Source organism: Esox lucius, chromosome 20 (assembly GCF_011004845.1).
Source record: "Esox lucius isolate fEsoLuc1 chromosome 20, fEsoLuc1.pri, whole genome shotgun sequence".
NCBI lineage: Eukaryota > Metazoa > Chordata > Actinopteri > Esociformes > Esocidae > Esox > Esox lucius.
In genome coordinates, this window is record NC_047588.1 from 41,712,479 (window position 1) to 41,733,697 (window position 21,219).

Sequence of the window (21,219 nt, forward strand, 5' to 3'; positions counted from 1 at the left end):
TTACAAGAAGAACAGGTCAAAAAGAGCACAACATACATTATTGAAAGTCAATTAATATAGCCGAAAATCTTAAAGTTAATGGCATAACCTAAGAAATACAAAATTAAATGATATGTCAGTTAGACAATTGAACATTTAATTACCCCATTAAATATTCTAAACATTACATTCCAACACTGTCAAAACTAAACTGTTTCTTTATGTACTGTGTATTCAGCTTTGCCCAGATTCTGTAGGCTTTGGATTCATCCTATCATGTTGTATGGCCAGGTGAACACTTCCAAAACACTGTCCAGTTTACTCTTGCTAAATAAATGATGTTCCTTCTCTCTTTGTCTCGTCAAATTATATTGTGTTTTCTGGATCTTGTAATTTTTGTTGTGTGGAACCCAGCATTAGCTGATGGTTTAAAGACAGCTAATAGGTATCCTCATCAACAAACATAATTAACAGGGAAGCTCAAATTTATCACTAAGTCCTCTTTTGTCTATTTCGTCTATGAATGTTTCAGTGTCTTCAAAATTATTAAACAAAAACATGAATGGGAGAGAGCTTCTTGTTCTTCCTCTAGAGTTGAAGCCTCTCTGAGCATCTGCAGAGCACCCTGTATTTCCTCATCATTCAGGGGTGAGGACTACCCAGTCTCAGAAAAGGCCCATGTTGGCATTTACCCAGGCAACAGCATCCCCCAGCTCAACAACGCATCTTTGGAACTGAAATGAAAGATCACAAAAATCACATAGAAGTAGAGGTGTACAAAGTGCAAAGTAAAAGTACTCAACTGTGTTCGGCTTTGTTCACCACTTTAGGGAAGTATCTAATTAAGATCTAAGTAACCAGGTAAAGCAAGCAAATGTATTTATATAGCACAATTCATACATCGAGCCCTGCTCAGTTTATATTCTTCAAACATATCAGAAATGTAACCATTCAGAGATTTATAAACTAAAAGCACCACTTTGAAATCTATTCTGTAACTGACTGGAAGCCAATGCAAAGATTTAAGAACTGGAGTGATGTGTTCTGTTCTCTTGGTCCTGGTTAGCATTCTGAATGAGCTGCAGCTGTTTTAAAGTATTTTTGGGGAGTCCAGTTAAGAGGCCATTACAGTAGTCAACCCTACTAGAGATAAAAGCATGCATGAGCTTCTCTGGGTCTTTTTGGGGCACCAAGCCTGCAAATCTTGCAATATTTTTTAGATGATAGAATGCTGTTTTGGTGACCGTTTGAATATGACTGTTAAATGTGAGGTCTGAGTTTTATCAGAACACCAAGATTACGCACTTGATCCCTGGTTTTAAGGGCCTGAGAATCCAGCTCTTTACTAATACTTTTTTGTTTGTTTTTGTTGCCAAACACACTAATCTCATAATTGTACACAATTTTGGGAGTTCAAAACTAACCAGTGATCAATAAAATTAAAAGGAAGAGTGTAAATAATCAATTAAGATCACTGGTTAGTTATGAACTCTGTTTAGGTAATTTAGCTCATCCTTAGCAACTTCACAAAACCGGTGAACACAGCCAAATACTATTATTTACACCACTGCATAGAAGATGGCCATGACAAATTATTATTTTGTTTACATTTCTAAATAATGAGGGGTGGAAGGAAGAGACCTTGCCATCTATGCTCACGTGTGGGGTGGTCCAGGTGCCCCAGCCCTTAGACGCCGGGTGTTTTCAGCGCCCCAGCGCCGCCAGCGCCCCCCGCTGCCCAGTGGCCGCAGCCGCCAGCTCCACCCGCTGCCCAGTGGCCGCAGCCGCCAGCTCCTCCCGCTGCCCAGTGGCTGCAGCCGCCAGCTCCACCCGCTCCTCTCACAATAAAAACGCCACAGCCATCATAAAAAGAACACACATGAATTAACAACCAATGTTTTAAAGTGAGGCATAATCTGACAAAATCATCTATTTCAAGCTGAAGCTAAACTTATATTCTGAACTGGGCATGTGATTGACTGTCTGGTAGATGCTCTGACCACACTGACCTGGTGGTGGTAGACTGGGTCCTTGGGATGTCTGACCACACTGACCTGGTGGTGGTAGACTGGGTCCTTGGGATGTCTGACCACACTGAACTGGTGGTGGTAGACTGGGTCCTTGGGATATCTGACCACACTGACCTGGAGATGGTAGACTGGGTCCTTGGGATGTCTGACCACACTGAACTGGTGGTGGTAGACTGGGTCCTTGGGATGTCTGACCACACTAGCTTACTATATAGTAAACAGTACATACTTCACCATCACCTGCAAAGTATGTGCTTATAGTACTTAATATGTAGTGTGTAATTTGAGATCCACATACGTTTTACCTACGTTTCACCTACGTTTTCTGAGTCAAATTAAAAATCCCTTCCTGGTCGTGAAAATGGGGAATATTTCAAAAGTAAAAGTGGCCAACATAGTAAAGTGTAAAACTATCTATTAATCGTTAAAGACAGAAGTCATACCTCCCACATTAATCGTTCCCTTCATACAGCATCAGCATTGTAAGAACTAGTGGATTGGACCCATAAACTTGAACTTTAGTTCACTGGACTCAAATGTCCCTGGCAAGTCATGCTATCCACCGAAGGTATTTCCCCTCTCTTTTCAGTATGTACCCGCTGATGTATTTCAAGGAAAACTGGATGACTGAAACTCACACTCTCCCAGAGTCAGAACAGGAGTAAGGTCTCTCTCCAGTATGTATGTGCTCTCTGTTGCAAGATTTGAGAAAAAAATCTGACCAGTATAGTTAATCAGCAGGGCAGGCATACAAAACAAATAAAAGCTTTGCATTTTAAATTTCCTAGCTTAATTAACGTCTCTCAGTTTAATGCTGTGAAGACAGACACTAATCAGTAGGGGAACCCAGGAATGGTTGTACCACTTTTTGCCTTTTCATCAGTTTCTCTGAGATCGTTTTTGATTGTGTATTCAAAACGTGATACAAACAATCAACATCTATCCTAGGATTTACTGTCTGGCTGGCATCCCCAGAAAACCACCTGTATTTTCCCTGAAATTAATTAGCTTCCAACAAAGACACAAGTAAGGATTACTTTGATCCTTATCTAGACCTAATGTTAGGACCATAACCTGGGTCTTGTGATGGCAATTCCATCGATCGACACTCTTAAAGGTGTAAGAAACCGAGACAAAATTATCTTGGCACAATTTAACAGTTTATTAATTATTTTCAAATAAGAGAGAAGCGTCAAACGCTTACAAACATAATCGTCCGAGGAGTCTCTAAGAAAAAGGGGTGTGGTAAGTTGTTGCCCATCTGTCTCGTGTCACATAGGTTTTTACCCAAAGGGCTGGCTTTCCCTCCACCTTATCCTTCTGCCATAATGTTTACTGTTGTGTTTACGTAAAGGGGCCAACTAACCCTATACTATCCCCAAGGACCACATTCCTAAGGAACAGAAAGGACCGACACCCTTCTTTGTCTAGGCAGGAGGACATGGCCCAAATACCTTATAATCCTCTGATATGTATAGACATGTGTGTCACAAAGTAAAGATTTACATACCAGCCAATGGAAAGACTTTCTCAAATGTACCTTAGCTCAAAATTTCCATAAGAGTCTATTGATGTTAATACTATAACCTGGGTCTATTGATGTTAATACCATAACCTGGGTCTATTGATGTTAATACCATAACCTGGGTCTATTGATGTTAGTTCCATAACCTGGGTCTATTGATGTTAGTTCCATAACCTGGGTCTATTGATGTTAGTTCCATAACCTGGGTATATTGATGTTAGTTCCATAACCTGGGTCTTCTAGATATTCAGGCCCTACTTTCAAAAATCCTCAATCTATTCACCTGAGAACCTTGGGTAAAACAACATGCACATAGAATAACACAGAAAACGGTTTGGAACAATAAATCAATGTTTATTCAACACTTCAACAAGCAGACAGTTCCAGTTTCATAATATTACAAATCAGTGAAGTTAAATGCAAATACACACACATACAGTTCCAGTCAAATCTCTGGACACATACTTTGCATACTCAAAAATATTTTTCACAAGGTAGTCTCCTGGAATGCTTTCCAACTATCTTAAAGGAGTTCCCGCATGATGGGAAAGCTGTTCCCTTAGTTTTTGGACCCCTGATCAGTCCTGATGTCAAAGGAATTAAGGTTTCAAGGTTATCATGGTCCTGTTAAAGGTGCCCTATGCAAGTTTGCACCACCTATCGGCAGTGAGACATATCAGTTCTTTAACTCCTTTCGGATCTGACACTATCATTACTAACTACGTGCATACTGACCAGTCTGAAGTCTGGAGCGTCTAACACAGACATTCGTTTTAGTTTATGGGCCCTTTTCATAACTACAGAACACAGAATAAACAATGTAAACTGCTAAACCAATCAATTAGTCACCTGTGTTAACTACTGCGTTGGATGCATTGCCATATTTCAGAGACTCGTTGAAACTATAATACACGTGTTTTAACCAGTTTGCAGAAGGTTAAATCAATCTAAAAGCCAATGTAATTGCTTCTTCCGAGTGATCAGTGTACATGATTCGGATTGTTTACAGTCTGACCTGCCGAATCCAATTTTGACGATTCTGATTTTTTTAGTACAGCACACACACACATTTTTCTTTAATGGAAAAATAAAAGAATGGATTATATTTAAAAAAAGAAACATTTAGCAACCGGAACTCCCTTCCTCTGGACAGGATGAAGTTGACTTCAAACCCAAACAAACAGAACTAGTTTGACTACATCATTAGTACCCTCGCCTATAACCAATCAGTGGGGTTGCTGTTCGTTGGAATCTTTTCCCGGTTGGACAACGTGAGTTTGATCCCAAATCATCCTCTGTTGGACAACCAACGTAGATACCAGGCCACCCTTGATCTTTTATCCAAGCAAACAAATGTTCAAACAGCTGCCCCTTCAGAAATATATTCACAGCAAATTACTATGAAATGCACAGGGCAGCAGGGCTTGTTTGGGATTCACATCTTAGAGTACACCTTAGTTGCATTAATAAATGTTCTGTCTCCCACAATGTTCAAGCAAAAATGTAATGGCTGGGTAAAAGTTGCATTGAAGACTATATGGAGTATCAGCAGGACCTGTGGGAACATTCCCAACATTCTTAGAATTAATGTTTTGACTTGGGGTTCAATTCCTGACCTGACTGACTTTGTCTCTCTGAAATATTGATCCACTCTGTACTTTTATAGCCGTTAAACACCTTTCTGCTCTGTTATACCAAGACACGGTTCTGGTGGCTTGTGAAGCGGTTCTGGTGGCTTGTGGTGGCCCAACACCTTACTGAAACACTGCTGGTTTTTCCTTAAATTTGCCTTATGTCTGAATCTCATAATATATTTAAGAGAATAATTGTATTATTCCACCCTTTTATATACATGGATGTGCACTACACAAAACAATGTGACCTGTGAACTCACCATGATTGATTCTAAAGACAAATGCTCTAACCACTACACCACTGGGGGCTTTTATTAGCTGTAGTACAGTGTTCGTTCCAATATATAAGCAAAAATATCTTGTCAACCATTGTTTATAGTAAAGGAACATCTACATACATGTGTTTCTAAATGCGATTCCTGTGAATCATTTCAAAACAAATTGTCATTGTCCTGTTCATCTCAGAATAAAGTCATAAAAATTATGGATTACACTTAAAAAAAGAAACAGGTATGTAATACGTTGACTTCAAACCCAAACAAAAGTTTTGGTGAAACACACATGGTTTTGGAACTTTGTTAGGTTAAAACCGAATAATTTAAAGCAACAAACCTACTATTTGCAGACAAGCTTCAAATGAGCTAGTTACGTTCAAAGCATCAAACTAAACCGAAAATGCTACCAAATGAACACGCTTCTACACAATTTGTAGTGGTGACTTGAACATAGAAACTGAATTTTGGGCCAACGTGCCCACAAGAGTCCTCTTACGATCAGCCGAGGCATTTTGTGGCTTTGGGTTTTGTAACTTCTTGAAATTGAACATGTTCAAAAAAGTTCAAAAGGTTTATTTGTCATTTGCAATAACAAGTAACGGTAATGAAATGCTTGGTTTTCCTACTGACAGTGCAGTTCAAATTTCAAAAGTAACGGTAATTATAATTTAGAAATAATAATTGGTTTGCCCGTCAGGAAGGTCATTATCCATCTGCACATAGTGGGGTCGAGACCCAGATCCCTGAGCTTAACCGCCAGCTTGTGGGGCACAATGGTGTTGAAGGCTGAGCTGTAGACAATGAACATTGAATGAGCATTCTCACATATGTGTTCCTTTTGTCCAGATGAGAGAGTGTAAAGTGGAGGGTCAGAGCGATGGCGTCCTCTGTGGATCTGTTATGTCTGTAGGCAAACTGTAGTGGGTCAAGTGTTGCAGGCATGGAGTCTGTGATGTGGTTTTAACTAGCCGCTCAAGGATGCTACAGGGCGGTACTCATTCATGCAGAGGACTTTTGCTTTTTTGGCACAGTAACAATTATGGACTTTTTGAAGCAGGTTGGGACCACTGACTGACGTAGCGATAGGTTGAAGATATCAGTAAAGACATCAGCCAGTTGGTCAGCACAGACCTTGAGAACACGGCCTGAGATGTTGTCTGGTCCAGGAGCCTTGCGGGTGTTAATCCTTTTTAGGGCTTTACAGACGTCTGACCTGGTCATTTGAAAAGGGCAGCCATCCTGGTTCATTTGAGTATCCATGCCAGGGATGATGTTCTCAAATCAAGCATAGAAAGAGTTCAGTTCCTCTGGGAGAGAAGCCGGCACTTCCCCCACACTACCTGTGTTGCCTTTATAGTCAGTGATGGTTTTCAGACCACTCCACATGTTCCTGGTATTGGAGCCCTGGTAGAGAGATTCTACTTTGACTCTGTATTCACTTTCCACCGGGTAGAAGTGTCTGATTAAGTTTGTTGTTCTGAATGTTTTCAATGTTTTTCCTCCACGTAAATTTTGGACTTACAGGTATTACCAATTGTGAGCTTTGTGTCTTCTACACTCATGCTGAAGAACTCCCACACCGACGACATGTTTTAGGTGTGTGTGTGTGTGTGTGTGTGTCAGTACTGTCTGGGGCGCAGTGTGCACAATGTGAACCATTTACGCGCGTGGGAGTACATTTTATAAGTACAGAATCTGATTTATGAGACAGTCTCATAAATCCCCCATAATATATTTTAAGACAAGAATTGATCAGCTGAAAACCAGCCTATTCCAGTCACCAGCCAATCAATGCATCTCTACTGATGATATGTAAGGATTATAATCTGATATTTCAAAGATAAATGCTGCATGAGTCACCTTTAACTGTGGGGATCCTTTATCCCCTTCCAGACTGGTAGACACCATAGTTCCTCTCCTGAAATGTATTAAACCCAGAACTGGGACCAGGGTGAGGCAGAATCACTGAACACACTGAGCTCTCTCAGTTCTCTCCCGTATGGTGACCGATAACAAACAAAGAGGATGAGCCACCTGATTTTCAGACACTTTCTTTGGCTGAGTTTGTCACAACATACAAACTTGCAGACGTGTGACAAATTAAAAGATTAACCTGAATGAATGAGTGGAGGAACATGCTTGTGATATAAGATGCTTCTACACGGGTGTACTGCATGATACAACTTAGCAATAAGCATCCTATCAGGCTCTGTGACAAAAAATACTAAAGTGCCAAGTCGGCCCAGCTGATCTACATTTGGGATCAAAATGGCAAGAGGAAAGGGCTTAAGTGACTCTGACAGAGGGTTAATTATTGGGTCTCTTCCAGGTTGACAACGCCACCACCCACAGGACATGAGGGGTCACTGAATGGTTTGATGAGTGTGACAATGATGCAAATCATTTGCTATGGCCTTCACAGACACCAGATCTCAGCCAACTGAAACCTATGGGAGATTTAGGATTAACGCCCTAGACAGCGCTCTCTACCACCACCATCAAGACACCAAATGTGTCCTCAAAACACCAAATGAGAAATATCTTTTGCAAGAATACCATTCCTTCCTTCCAGGAGTTCCACAGAATCCATGCCAAGACACGGTTCTGGTGGCTTGTGAAGCGGTTCTGGTGGCTTGTGGTGGCCCAACACCTTACTGAAACACTGCTGGTTTTTCCTTAAATTTGCCTTATGTCTGAATCTCCTAATATATTTAAGAGATAAGTTGTATTATGACACCCCTTCATATACATGGGCATGCCCTACACAAGAAATACATAACATGTCACAATCCACCATGATATGTGCACATTAAAATAAGAACTACAACATAACTGTATGATAATATTAATATATGATAACTTTAGTTAAAAAAAAATATATATAATAGCAACATTAATATATACTACTAATAACATTAACAATACATAATATTCCACACAGATCAACTACAAAATCCCTCCCCTAGAACAATGACCATCCTTCCCCTAATTCTTTAGCCAAACCATATTAAGTTACTCCAAAATCCTTCTCCACAATACATCCCTGAACTGTTTAGACCTGGATAGTGAGTGCGTTATTTATATTCCAGTCTCTTGTTCTACAGTATCTGACTGTCTCCAAAGCATTTAATCTCTTTCCAACAAGTTCTTTGGTTATGAAAAACTCTTCCCCCAGCAGAAAAGATGCATATCTTTTCTTCTGTGAGTACTCTATGATGTACTCTACAATGAATAGTAAGTTTAGATGATGTCATGAACCACTTCCCACATTCAGAAGGGAAGTGGGGTTATTCTCCAGTATGCATCTACTGATGAGTATGAAGGGAACCTAGATGACAAACATTTCCCAGAATCAGAACCAGAGTATGGGTTCTCTTTTGTATGCATGCGCTGGTGAGCAACAAGGGAACCTAAATGAGAGAAACTCTTGCCAGAGTTAGAAAAGGAGTAAGTCTAATCTTTAGTATGTATGCGCTGGTGAGATTTAAGGCCACTTAACCAAGAGAAATTCTTTCCACAATCAGCACAGGAATAAGGACACTCTCCTGTGTGCACTCTCTGATGTTGAATAAGTGTACCTGACGTAGTAAAACTCTTCCCACAGTCAGAACAGGAGTAAGGTTTCACACCAGTATGTATGCGCTGGTGAGATTTAAGGTTGCCTAATCGAGAGAAAGTTTTCCCACAGTCAGAACAGGAGTAAGGCTTCATTCCAGTATGTATGCGCTGGTGAGATTTAAGGCTGCCTAATCGAGAGAAACTCTTCCCACAGTCAGAACAGGAGTAAGGCTTCATTCCAGTATGTATGCGCTGGTGATATTTAAGGGTGCCTAATCGAGAGAAACTCTTCCCACAGTCGGAACAGGAGTAAGGCTTCATTCCAGTATGTATGCGCTGGTGAGATTTAAGGGTGCCTAATCGAGTGAAACTCTTCCCACAGTCAGAACAGGAGTAGGGCTTCTCTCCGGTGTGCATTCTCCAATGAACACTAAATTCAGATGATGTAAGGAAACTCTTCAAACAGGCGGAACAGGAGTAAGGTTTCTCTCCACTATGTATGTGTTGGTGCGTTTTTAGGCTGCCTAACGAAGAGAATTTCTTTTCACAGTCAGCACAGGAGTAAGGCTTCTCTCCTGTGTGCACTCTCTGATGTTGAGTAAGTGGACCTGAAGTAGTGAAACTCTTCCCACAGTCAGTACAGGAGTAAGGTTTCTCTCCTGTGTGCACTCTCTGATGTTGAGTAAGAGTAAAGGAATGAATGAAACTCTTACCACAGTCAGTACAGGAGTAAGGCTTCTCTCCTGTGTGCACTCTCTGATGTTGAGTAAGTGTACCTAAAGTAGTGAAACTCTTCCCGCAGTCAGAACAGGAGTAAGGTTTCTCTCCTGAGTGTATGCGCTGGTGAGCTTTAAGGATACTTAAGAAAGAGAAACTCTTCCCACAGTCAGAACATGAATGAGGCTTCACTCCAGTATGTATGCGTTGGTGAGCTTTAAGGATACTTAAGAAAGAGAAACTCTTCCCACAGTAAGAACAGGAATGAGGCTTCATTCCAGTATGTATGCGCTGGTGAGTTTTAAGTTGATGGATAACAAAGAAACTCTTCCCACAGTCAGAACAGGAATAAGGCATCTCACTGGTGTGCACTCTCCGATGAACACTAACGCCAGATGATGTAATGAAACTCTTCCCACAGTCAGAACAGGAGTAAGGTTTCTCTCCAGTATGTAGGCGCTGGTGAGTTTTTAAGTGATTTAACTGATTGAAACTCTTCCCACAGTCAGAACAGGAGAAAGGTTTCTCTCCAGTATGTAGGCGCTGGTGACATTTTAGGTAACTTGATGAAGAGAAACTCTTCCCACAGATGGTACAGGAATAAGGCTTCTCTCCTGTGTGCATTCTTTGATGTTGAGCAAGTCCTGCTGAAGTAGTGAAACTCTTCCCACATTCAGAACAGGAGTACAATTTCTCTCCAGTATGTAGGCGCTGGTGAGTTTTTAAGTTATTTAACTGATTGAAACTCTTCCCACAGTCAGAACAGGAGTAAGGTTTCTCTCCAGTATGTAGGCGCTGGTGACATTTTAGGTAACTTGATGAAGAGAAACTCTTCCCACAGTCGGTACAGGAATAAGGCTTCTCTCCTGTGTGCACTCTCTGATGTCGAGCAAGTCCTGCTGCAGTAGTGGAACTCTTCCCACAGTCAGAACAGGAGTAAGGTTTCTCTCCAGTATGTATGCGTTGGTGAGCTTTAAGGCTACTTAAGTAAGAGAAACCCTTCCCACAGTCAGAACAGGAATGAGGCATCATTCCAAGATGTACGTGCTGGTGAGTTTTAAGTTGATAGATATCAAAGAAACTCTTCCCACAGTCAGAACAGGAATAGGGCTTTTCACTGGTGTGCACTCTCTGATGAACACTAACCGCAGATGATGTAATGAAACTTTTCCCACAGTCAGAACAGGAGTAAGGTTTCTCTCCAGTATGCAGGCGCTGGTGAACTTTTAGGTAACTTGATGAAGAGAAACTCTTTCCACAATAGGTACAGTGGTAAGGCTTCTCTCCTGTGTGCACTCTCTGGTGTTGTGAAAGTGCAGCTGATTTACTGAAACTCTTGCCACAGTCAGAACAGGAGTATTTCTTCTCTCCCACATGGATGATAAAATGAAGTTTCAAATGTGATATAGATAGAAAACTTTTTTCACAATGGGAGCAGTGGTAAGACTTCTTTACTTTGTAGTCTTTGTGTTGTTTCTCTCCAAATGTAGAACATTTCTCCACTTCTGGAATCCCATCTGTGACAGACAGAAATGTTAGTTTGTTATTTCCAGGCTTAACAAAATATATGCATTCCATTACATTATATACAAAGTCTTCAAATTGAAATTTTTCTTTAGCCAAAAGTAACTGTAAACCATGGTTCAGTTTTCTTCAAAATAGCCATTTCAAACTACGGTCTTATTTTCACTGATACCTAAAAATCTATGGAAGTGATGGAAGCATGCAAGCATGTTTTATTTACTGATTGCAAAATGAACCGCCATATGTTTTAAATGTGGAGTGTAAAACATATTTGAACAGGTCCTCTGATGCATCCATGACATCCACAGACATTTTGGCAGCAGCTGATATGTAGACTATTTATTCACATTAATTAGTGCAACTAATTAGTTATATTATTCAGTGACATGAGTTTGCCATGGTGATGTGGTGTGCCCAGTGGTTCAGCAGACTACAAAATCAGCTCTGATTGGGATATTCTCGCATTATGCTGTTACGTCAAGCTTTATAGTTTTAGAGTTGGTCTATAGCTTTCCTTTAGAGGCTCAAGCAAGGTATATGCATATACTAGCAAATGGTATTTAATTATTGAGTGAATCTAAAAAGGGGGCCAAAATGCACCACAGTAGTGTGATGAAATAACTGTTGTCCTTAAAACACTTTGGAAGTATGCAGACAGATTGTCTTTGTTGATGTTGCCAATTTCACGCCATTTCAACCATGTGACATGCAGTGTGGTCCTCTGGAAAGTACAGAGTTTCAAGGCAGTTAAGTTGCCAATAAGTAATATAGTGATCTGTGAAATGTACGGTACCCCTCCACCGCTGCTACTAGGTCAGTAGACTCCTTAATCATCTCAATTACTTATTCTATTATAGCATATTGGTACGCCAAATAAGTGGCAGCAGCTACAAAAATGTATAGGTTTTAGTTAATGTAATTTGTATAAAAAAGTATAAAAAAGTATAAAAAAAACTATTTTCAGAGGAAATATTTTTAAAAAACATGATTGATTCCTGAAACAATTTATTAAAATAATACTGAAATCATGAGTGCATTGGCATAGGTCAGAATCAGGAGGCCCTTTAGCAACAGTGTTTGGTGAAAGGTGCATTTCTTTTTCCACTAAGCCTTGCACGGTAATGCCAAAACCATGTACTTGGAGTGATATTAACTTCAAATGTGTTTGAACATTTCATTGCGCCCGGTGGCACGGATGAGAAATTCACTGAGGGCAGATTAACCTCATTGCATAACTTTATGTCCAGGTACTCAATAGTCATTGAAAAACAAACAAAATGTGCAAATCATTTATCTTCTACATCTTCAGATTTGTCAGTAACTACACACTTTACAAGTTGTACCGGTTTCATCTGGTAGAAAACAGCATTGCTCCCACGATTAATGACATGTTTATTTATAAATGCATTTTGGGATTATAACTTTTTTCCCACAGGGTACAATTAACAAATGCTTCAATCAAATTGAAAATTACATCTCGTCGGGGTTCATAACTTTCTCCTTCAGTTAGTTATTTATTATACATTCTACACTTTCAGCTTTCGTTTTTTCAATTATGATTATTGCTGGTCTATTGTTGACTTTGACCCATTGGTTAAAACAATGTGTTAATATCTTAATTGAGAATAAATTACTAAAACCAAAGAGGCTGCAAAGACATCTAGGTGTAAAATTTAAGACCCTAATATAGGCCTAAAGACCTTTGGAAACCTTGTTATAAAAAGATATATAAACATATTCCACTGTTACGCTGCACTCAAGCAAACTAACACATGAACATCCAGTTCGTAATGTTGCCTATGTGCTTAACTCAGTTTGCTGCAAGTGTGACAGACAGAACATAATGTTAACCTATACATTTTCCAGGTTTTGTTGTGACCCATTAGGTTTATAAGCATATAATATCTGCCCAACAAAGCGTTTTTCATTTTCAGGAACAACATAATTGAGAAATGTTAAAAAGTAACGTTATAGCAAGCCATTAAGGAACAAAAGCACAGGTGATATTTTGATAAACTTAATTGTGCCAACTGATGTTCGTTCTTAACGTAGTCACGGTATACAAATATATTGTGTATGAATGTAAAACCTGAGAGGTACGGTTGGAAAAAAGGTTGCAGGAAATGGCATATACCCCTTCCATGAGGAGAACAAAACAAAAGACATTAAATGTTCTTGATGAACAACTCTTACCTTGATTAATTAAATCCTCAATCTCTTCCTCTTCACCTGTAATATCATTTAATCCCAGTGTTTGACTGCAGTCTTCCTGCTTCACTGATGTCATCACTGAATCCAGTGACTCTTGTTTGATCTCAGTGTGGAAGGAGAGCAGCAGGTTGGGTTTCTCCTCCATCTGATAAAATAAAGACCACACCAGACCCATACATGACTGATGAACATGTGGGATGGGAACAAAAAAGAGATACAATGAAAGAAAAAAGATAACCCAATCACTTAGGCTAATGACAACAAAATTAACAGCAAGATTTAAGAGTAGGGGGTTGACAAATTCAGAATATTCCTTACAGTTCAGACAGATTTTTGGGTTTTCTGTCTGGAATTGGACTGTATTAATACTAGAGCCTCTCTGTTGGATCCTATTAGGAGAATAACATTCAACAGGGACTTTTGCCAAAACTACTTCTGATGACGTCAAAACACATTTTATCTTAACTTATAGTCATCAATGCACATGATGAATATATATACACACCTCTACTGTTTAAATGAGAGAACATTTTGTATTCTCAGAAAAACTAAGATGAATTAACCTTTAATAATTCTTGCTAAATATTTTATTTATAAATGTAGATGGATTAAAACAATAGGCTACCCTTGATGTTTAAAAAAATAATAATATATGATGTACCAGCACCTTCTAAATCCAATTAAAGGTTTGAAACAAGATCCTTCAAACTTTCTAAAAAATATATATATTATGTACTTGTATTTATGTTACTAATCACCTTACTTCAAAGAACACCAAGGTGATTGTAATAACCGATAAGATTTAGATATTTACAATTTAATACAAATCAGATTTAATTCTAATGAACACAGGGTTTCTGCATGGTTTAATCAGTCAAATGTATGACTTTTTAAGACCTTTTTATGACCATTATGATTTGAATTTATGACCTACACGAATTACAAAAAATAACTTCAGTCATTAAAATTCCTTTCAAATGTCTTTTTTATTAGTGATTTTCATTTTATTTTAAAAGAGTTTTATTATTTTAAGGTTCCAATTTCTTAAGAGTGCGAGTTGAGTATCAAGAACAACACTTAACAATTGTAACATTGTAAATTAACAATTATTTTATGGCACAGCCAGGGGCCGGAGGGTGTCAGGTTTGGGGACCACACGATTTCGTCTCTGCTCTTTGCGGATGATGTTGTCGTGTTGGCCCCTTCAAGCCAGGACCTTCAGCATGCACTTGGACGGTTTGCAGCCGAGTGTGAAGCGGTGGGGATGAAAATCAGTACCTCCAAATCCGAGGCCATGGTCCTCAGTCGGAAAAGGGTGGCTTGCCCACTTCAGGTTGGTGGAGAGTGCCTGCCTCAAGTGGAGGAGTTTAAGTATCTAGGGGTCTTGTTCACGAGTGAGGGAAGGACGGAACGGGAGATTGATAGACGGATCGGTGCAGCTTCTGCAGTAATGCGGTCGATGTATCGGTCTGTCGTGGTGAAGAAAGAGCTGAGCCACAAGGCGAAGCTCTCGATTTACCAGTCAATCTACGTTCCTACTCTCACCTATGGTCATGATCTTTGGGTCATGACCGAAAGGACAAGATCCCGGATACAGGCGGCCGAAATGAGCTTTCTCCGCAGGGTGGCTGGGCGATCCCTTAGAGATAGGGTGAGAAGCTCGGTCACCCGGGAGGAGCTCAGAGTAGAGCCGCTGCTCCTCCACATCGAGAGGGGTCAGCTGAGGTGGCTTGGGCATCTGTTTCGGATGCCTCCGGAACGCCTTCCTGGGAAGGCGTTCCGGTCCTGTCCCACCGGGAGGAGACCGCGGGGAAGACCTAGGACACGCTGGAGGGACTATGTCTCTCGGCTGGCCTGGGAACGCCTCGGTGTCCCCCCGGAAGAGCTGGAGGAAGTGTCTGGGGAGAGGGAAGTCTGGGCATCTCTGCTTAGACTGCTGCCCCCGCGACCCGGCCCCGGATAAGTGGTAGATGATGGTATGGTATTTTATGGCATTACTTTTTTCTCAGTTCGTCCCCTTTAATGGTGATAACCTTCTTCAACTCAGCCAATTTCTCAAAACTGACGGATCGCCTGCACCCGCTGCAGGCCTTTAACAGCAACAATATGCTTTTCCGATTTAGCATGCGACTTCAAGGCTTTAAGGCCTAAACTAGACAGCTCCAACGCCTTCATACACAGAATGCAATAGGCTTGATAGCGATTGTTTGCGACGGGTTTGAGCCAACTACTAAACGCTACGTCTTCGAGCCATAGATCGTTAAAGGTACATTTTCCCATTGTGATAGCAAGGACGATTTCAGTTAAACTAAGCAGTGACTCGGTATGATACAGTATGTTCGGAGTTCGCGCGGGTTTCTTTCGACAAGTCTGTTTGCTGCACTTCCGCATGGACCTTGTAGTTCTGGGACGCTGTGATACCACTTAGATTCCTCAGACAAAACTACAATAGGTGAAACCAATGAATGCCATTGCCGTCGCCAGCGCATTTTGATGGAAGAACAAATGAATGGACGAGCATATACATTTAAGACGTGGCTAAATGTAATTTATGACCTTGTATGGAAAATCCGGACGTTTTTATGGCCTAAAATTCTTATTGTTAAATTTAAGACGTTTTATGACCCCGCAGAAACCCTGTGAACAGTACATACAACTCCATGAATGAAGTAATTCACGTAAGACATAAATACAAAACCCAACATAAATGCACACAAATAATGGGATAAACCTTTAAACCATTACAGAGCTCTGAAACGAGGACAAATATATAACTCTTACGACGGTGCAGGCCTGGTCGTCCTCCATAACACGGACTGGGGAACAAAAGCGAAGTCCTCTCTTGTGGTTGAGCGGAGAGAATGTTCCAGGGAGGTCTAAAGCGGCGCAGGTGAAACAATTTGGAAAGTTGCGAGTTGATCAGAGACCAGTCGACGTTTCTTCAGTAACACGCAGAGGAAACCCCCAGAATTCACTGGTATCTGGGATCACTATTGGAGTTCGCCCTATCTTTTCTAAACAGTACTCTGCCCAACGGAAGATATCTAGCAAGCTTAATTAGACAAGGTAAGGACTAACAATAAAAGCCGATTTAGTTAACATCCGTATGTCCCGAAAGACACAGCGGTCGTCACTGGATTTGTTGTGTTATTTCGTCACTCGGAAAATTATCCATTACCACTGAGTTTACCTACTTACAAATACTGGTAAGTAACAATCAGCGTCTTGTGGGCAACGTTAAAAAACACTTCCGGGTCACGAAGATTTAGCCAACGTATTACTTGAAAACGAATTAGCGTCATGCTGGCAACATTAGAGATTCCGTAGCAACAATAAGACTTCCGGTTTTCGGATTTTGCCTTCAAAATTGATGTCCGCGGTAAAAGGCGATTTTAATAATATTAAATGTATCGATTTTGACACTTTGCTTAGTGTATATGGTAAAAATGTATGTTAGGAAATGTTCAGGAGAGTGGATTGAATAATTATATGCGGGTGCGGGTGGAGTAAAACACCAGGAACAATTGCAAATACACAGTGTCCCTTGATTTCTTTGCATATAATTATTCTACCCACTCTCCTGAACATTTCCTACAATACATTTTCACAGTATACACTAAGCAAAGTGTCAACATCGATACATTTAATATTATTAAAATCGTTTTACCGCGGACTTCTATTTTGAAGGCAAAATCCAAAACCCGGAAGTCTTATTGATGCTATGGAATCTCTAATGTTGCCAGCATGACGCTAATCTCACCATGAAATACCTCAGCCTCATCTCTGAAGATGGCATCTAAGTGTATTGTGCATACACTGCCCTCTACTGTACCGGAATGTGAGGCCAGTCACAGCCTACCTACGTTTATTGTCATCAAACCTATCTCTATGATGAACTGGAAGTGCCCTAACCAACACATCCTCACCCCTCTCCTCCCCCGCTACACGTTCCCACCTCCCTGAACCTTTTATACAACCCCTCCTTATCAGGATCATACAAATCACAAACAAGTGGCCTACACCACTTCCTCTTTCTTACAGCCCAACCCACCTCTTCCTGTACCGCTTATCCACCCCATAAAATGGCCTCCCCTTCCTACTTCCATCCCACTGCCTCTGGCATTACTCACACCCTGCTGTCAGAATCAGCACCTTAACTTCTGGTCCACCCAGTGGATGTTGTACATCTACCTACTCTTTCCTTTTGCCCACCATATCAGCCTTGTTATTGGGGTCCAACAAATGTCAAGTGTAACACCCAGTGTTACTAGATGGGGAGGTTTTGTTATGGACATTTTGAACTAAGGTACATTTGAGAAATATCTGTCTTTCTATTGCCTGGTATATAAATCTTTACTTTGATTGTGACACACATGTCTGTATAATTTCAGAGGATTATAAGGTACTCTGACCATGTTCTTCTGCCTTGAACAAGAAGGGAATCGGTCCTTTGGTTCTTAGGAATGTGGTCCTTGGGGGGAAGTACGGTCAGTTTCTTTTTTGGTAGCGTTAGCGGAATTTCAGCGAATATGTCCTACTCTGTGTGTACAACAAGTCAGTGTTCACGGTACAGTTGTCTACAGGTTATCTGATGAGTAAATAGTTGACCGGCATGAATGTGCTCATCCAAATAAATATCATTGGACAAATGTATTTCTACTGGTAAATACGTTTTTATTGTTTGTTGACATTGTATAAGCAGGGTAAACGTGTCGGTAAGAGTACATTTCCAACCGGCAAACTAAACTTGAAGAGCATAATTGTTTTTGAAAAGTATATATTTTGGTCTTTTAAACAGAGGGGTATTTTAGAAAGTAGGTTTAGTGAAAACTCTGGGTTTATGGTTTCAACGAGCCAGTTCAGCGTTTCTCTGAGTCAACATGGCAACATACTCCGTGAACCTAACCTGCTGGCTAGCAGCTTTTATTTAACTAACCTTGAGTTATTCCTACTCTTTAACTGAAACCTGCCATCTGAATGTGGGCGTGTCCTACTCTAACTGAAACCTGCCTTCTGAATGTGGGTGTGTCCTCCTCTAACTGAAACCTGCCTTCTGAATGTGGGTGTATCCTCCTCTCTAAGAGCCAGTTCATATTGAAGCACAAATACTATGCAGAAATCTCAGACAGGAGAAGGTGATCAGACCCCGCCAGGATGAAATGACTGAGGGGGCAACATTCTCAGCCCTCATATCGTTCCTATGACACACCGTGGACACGCTCTCATTTCGATAACATATTCTTTGTGTTGCAGTTTTCTGTATAACATCGGTGACGCTGAGCATTATGTCCAAGGCAACCGTCTGTTGGGCTGTCAGAGGTGTGACTCTTGCACTGAAAAGTTTACTGTACACTTTTGTAGTGTTCCCAAGTCACAGACCATGCTAGGTTCCCTCCAAGGACTAGTGGATAAGGATAGCACCACCCAAGACCGTGCACAGCAGAGAAGGGCCTACTGAAAAGGGGGTGAGTGGTCTGACTAGATAAGGAACAATGAGAAACAGACAACCAAAGACGTTACCCAACGGTTGGGGTTTTATTGTCTAGTATGTAAAATGATGACGTATAACACTAAACAACACAACGAAACCTGCCTGCCACAAACTACCCAAGCACACAACTAAACTCAGTGCTACAAAAACCCGCTGGGCGACAGCCTAGTGTGTATAACAGCAGGTTACCTACGGGTTTATGTAAACCCCAGGCTGTCCTCACCCTATTCCATAGAGGTCTAGGATAAGGACAAGGTTTACACATGCAAGCACGAACACCTCACTTCCACTCACACAAACACAATCTAACCTACTCGAACCCTAACACCAATACTCTCTCAAACAGATGATAAGCTAACCTAACTAACTAAACTTACAGGGCAGTGAGCCTCTCAGGAGATTGGCCGGTGGAGATTGATGGCCACGCCCACATCATCAGCAGCAACTCACCATACCTGGGAAGGGAACCGAGAAGAGACAGGGACAGCACACGGGCGATGTAATAGACCCACAAAATCAAAAGAGAATTCAGAAGAATGGCAGGTATCAGTCTAAGCAGTAATCAGTTGATTTATTATGAAGCTTTGAGACTTGAAGCACCAATCAGATTATGGCAACAATCAGATTTAGGGTTTCCAGGTGTAATTGGGTGCAGTGATGGCACTCATACTCCTATCACAGCTCCTTCAGTAAATTGTGAGATGATGTGAACAGGAAGTCATTCCACAGCATTAATGAGCAGGTATGCCAACAAAGAATTGTACCGGTTTGCCAATTTGTGTCTAAGACGAATGGGTGGGTGTCACTGAGCTAACACTGGCAAAAGGATGAATGTACATACAGTGGGGAAAACAAGTATTTGATACCCTGCCGATTTTGCAGGTTTTCCTACTTACAAAGCATGTAGAGGTCTGTACTTCTTATCATAGGTACACTTCAACTGTGAGAGACAAATATCCAGAAAATCACATTGTATGATCTTAAAATAATTTATTTGCATTTTATTGCATGACATAAGTATCTGATCACCTACCAACCAGTAAGAATTCCGGCTCTCACAGACCTGTTAGGTTTTCTTTAAAAAGCTCTCCTGTTCTCCACTCCGACCACTAGGGAGCATCAGAAGAAACTGCAGGATGTGTGGTTCAGTGTCTTCTGGCCGTCGGGGGTTTTGCATAATGATTTAACTTTTGGTTGATAGTATCATGAAAGGTGTCAAAATAGATGGGGGTTTGGTGCCAAATGCTATTCCCAGCTTCCTTTGTTTTCTCCAAGCATTTTTCTTTCAGGATGGTTTGTTACTGGTGAATGCCAGACTCCCCCACATTACCTCTCATTGGCCAACACAATGAAACAAAGAAACTGGCATTTGCACACTTAAGTTTATTCAATCAGCCCCCTCCAAAGCTAGACTGGTCTTCCATATCCAGCATTTATTGACATCCAGCAAAGATTTATCAGTACCAAACTATACATAACAGTACAATTAGACTACTCCACTGGGGGAATATTAAAGAAATACTGTTTTTGATGCACCAACTAAAAAACAGTATTCGGTAGAGCCCGCCTTTCCAACTTTGATGGGTGAAAGTGACACATTCAATGACAGAATTCATAATGACAGATTTCACAATGACTGCAACCATGAAATTAATAAATTGTGAAATATATTGCTTAATGTAGAAATACACCATTTTCCATTCTTTTATATATCTATTTAAATTATACATTTCCCTTTTAATTTAATTATTTCATGGTGTATATATTTATTTAATAAAGTCCCAAAAATTCCTTCATATACACTATTGTTCATTTCCTGAATCAAAGTAGATTAGTTTAGCATACATGTCTAACAGTTGATCTGGATAGTTTATTAACTGTATAGGGAATAACCTTAATCAGGACACAGAAATACAGTTCTAGTCAGGAAATAAGTCTAATAATGCAATTAATAGACAGGACATGATCAAAACAATGAAAGTATAACATGTCAAATGTCAAACCCCAAATTAATAATTAGGATTTGGTAAGAATTTGGGGGGTATGGTACTCATCTAAACCATGAGTTTAACAACATTCACAACAGAAATAATGTTTCTTTTCAGTATATTTCCGCTGGTGACATTTTAAAGAAGCATCCCACCACACGAAAAGTAAGATTAAGTATTTTATTCTGTGTATTCATGGAAGAATCATATGATTATTCTCCATGTTTCCGCTGAAGTTTTTTTAAGGAACAAAGATGAAACTCTTCTCACAGAACAGGAAAAAGGCT

At 40.4% G+C, this 21,219-nt stretch overlaps 2 protein-coding genes across 5 annotated transcripts in view; one reads left to right on the plus strand and one right to left on the minus strand.

The window, feature by feature from the left end:
* Nucleotides 1–21,219, plus strand: part of LOC105027450 (zinc finger protein OZF-like) — a 541,343-nt gene that overhangs the window by 442,297 nt on the left and 77,827 nt on the right. The gene's annotated exons all lie outside the window — the stretch shown is intronic.
* LOC109614772 (zinc finger protein 850-like) lies at nucleotides 6,569–16,668 on the minus strand. Of its 2 annotated transcripts, none has more exons than XM_029115996.2 (3): nucleotides 16,235–16,668; nucleotides 13,436–13,598; nucleotides 6,569–11,235 (listed from the first exon to the last, which is right to left on the minus strand). In XM_029115996.2, exons 1-3 carry the CDS (start codon nucleotides 16,259–16,261, stop codon nucleotides 8,897–8,899), a joined length of 2,529 nt encoding a protein of 842 aa, XP_028971829.2. In that variant the 5' UTR covers nucleotides 16,262–16,668; the 3' UTR covers nucleotides 6,569–8,896. The 2 variants fall into 2 exon arrangements, with proteins under 2 accessions (XP_028971829.2, XP_034144450.1); XM_034288559.1 differs by having other exon boundaries at nucleotides 13,436–13,634.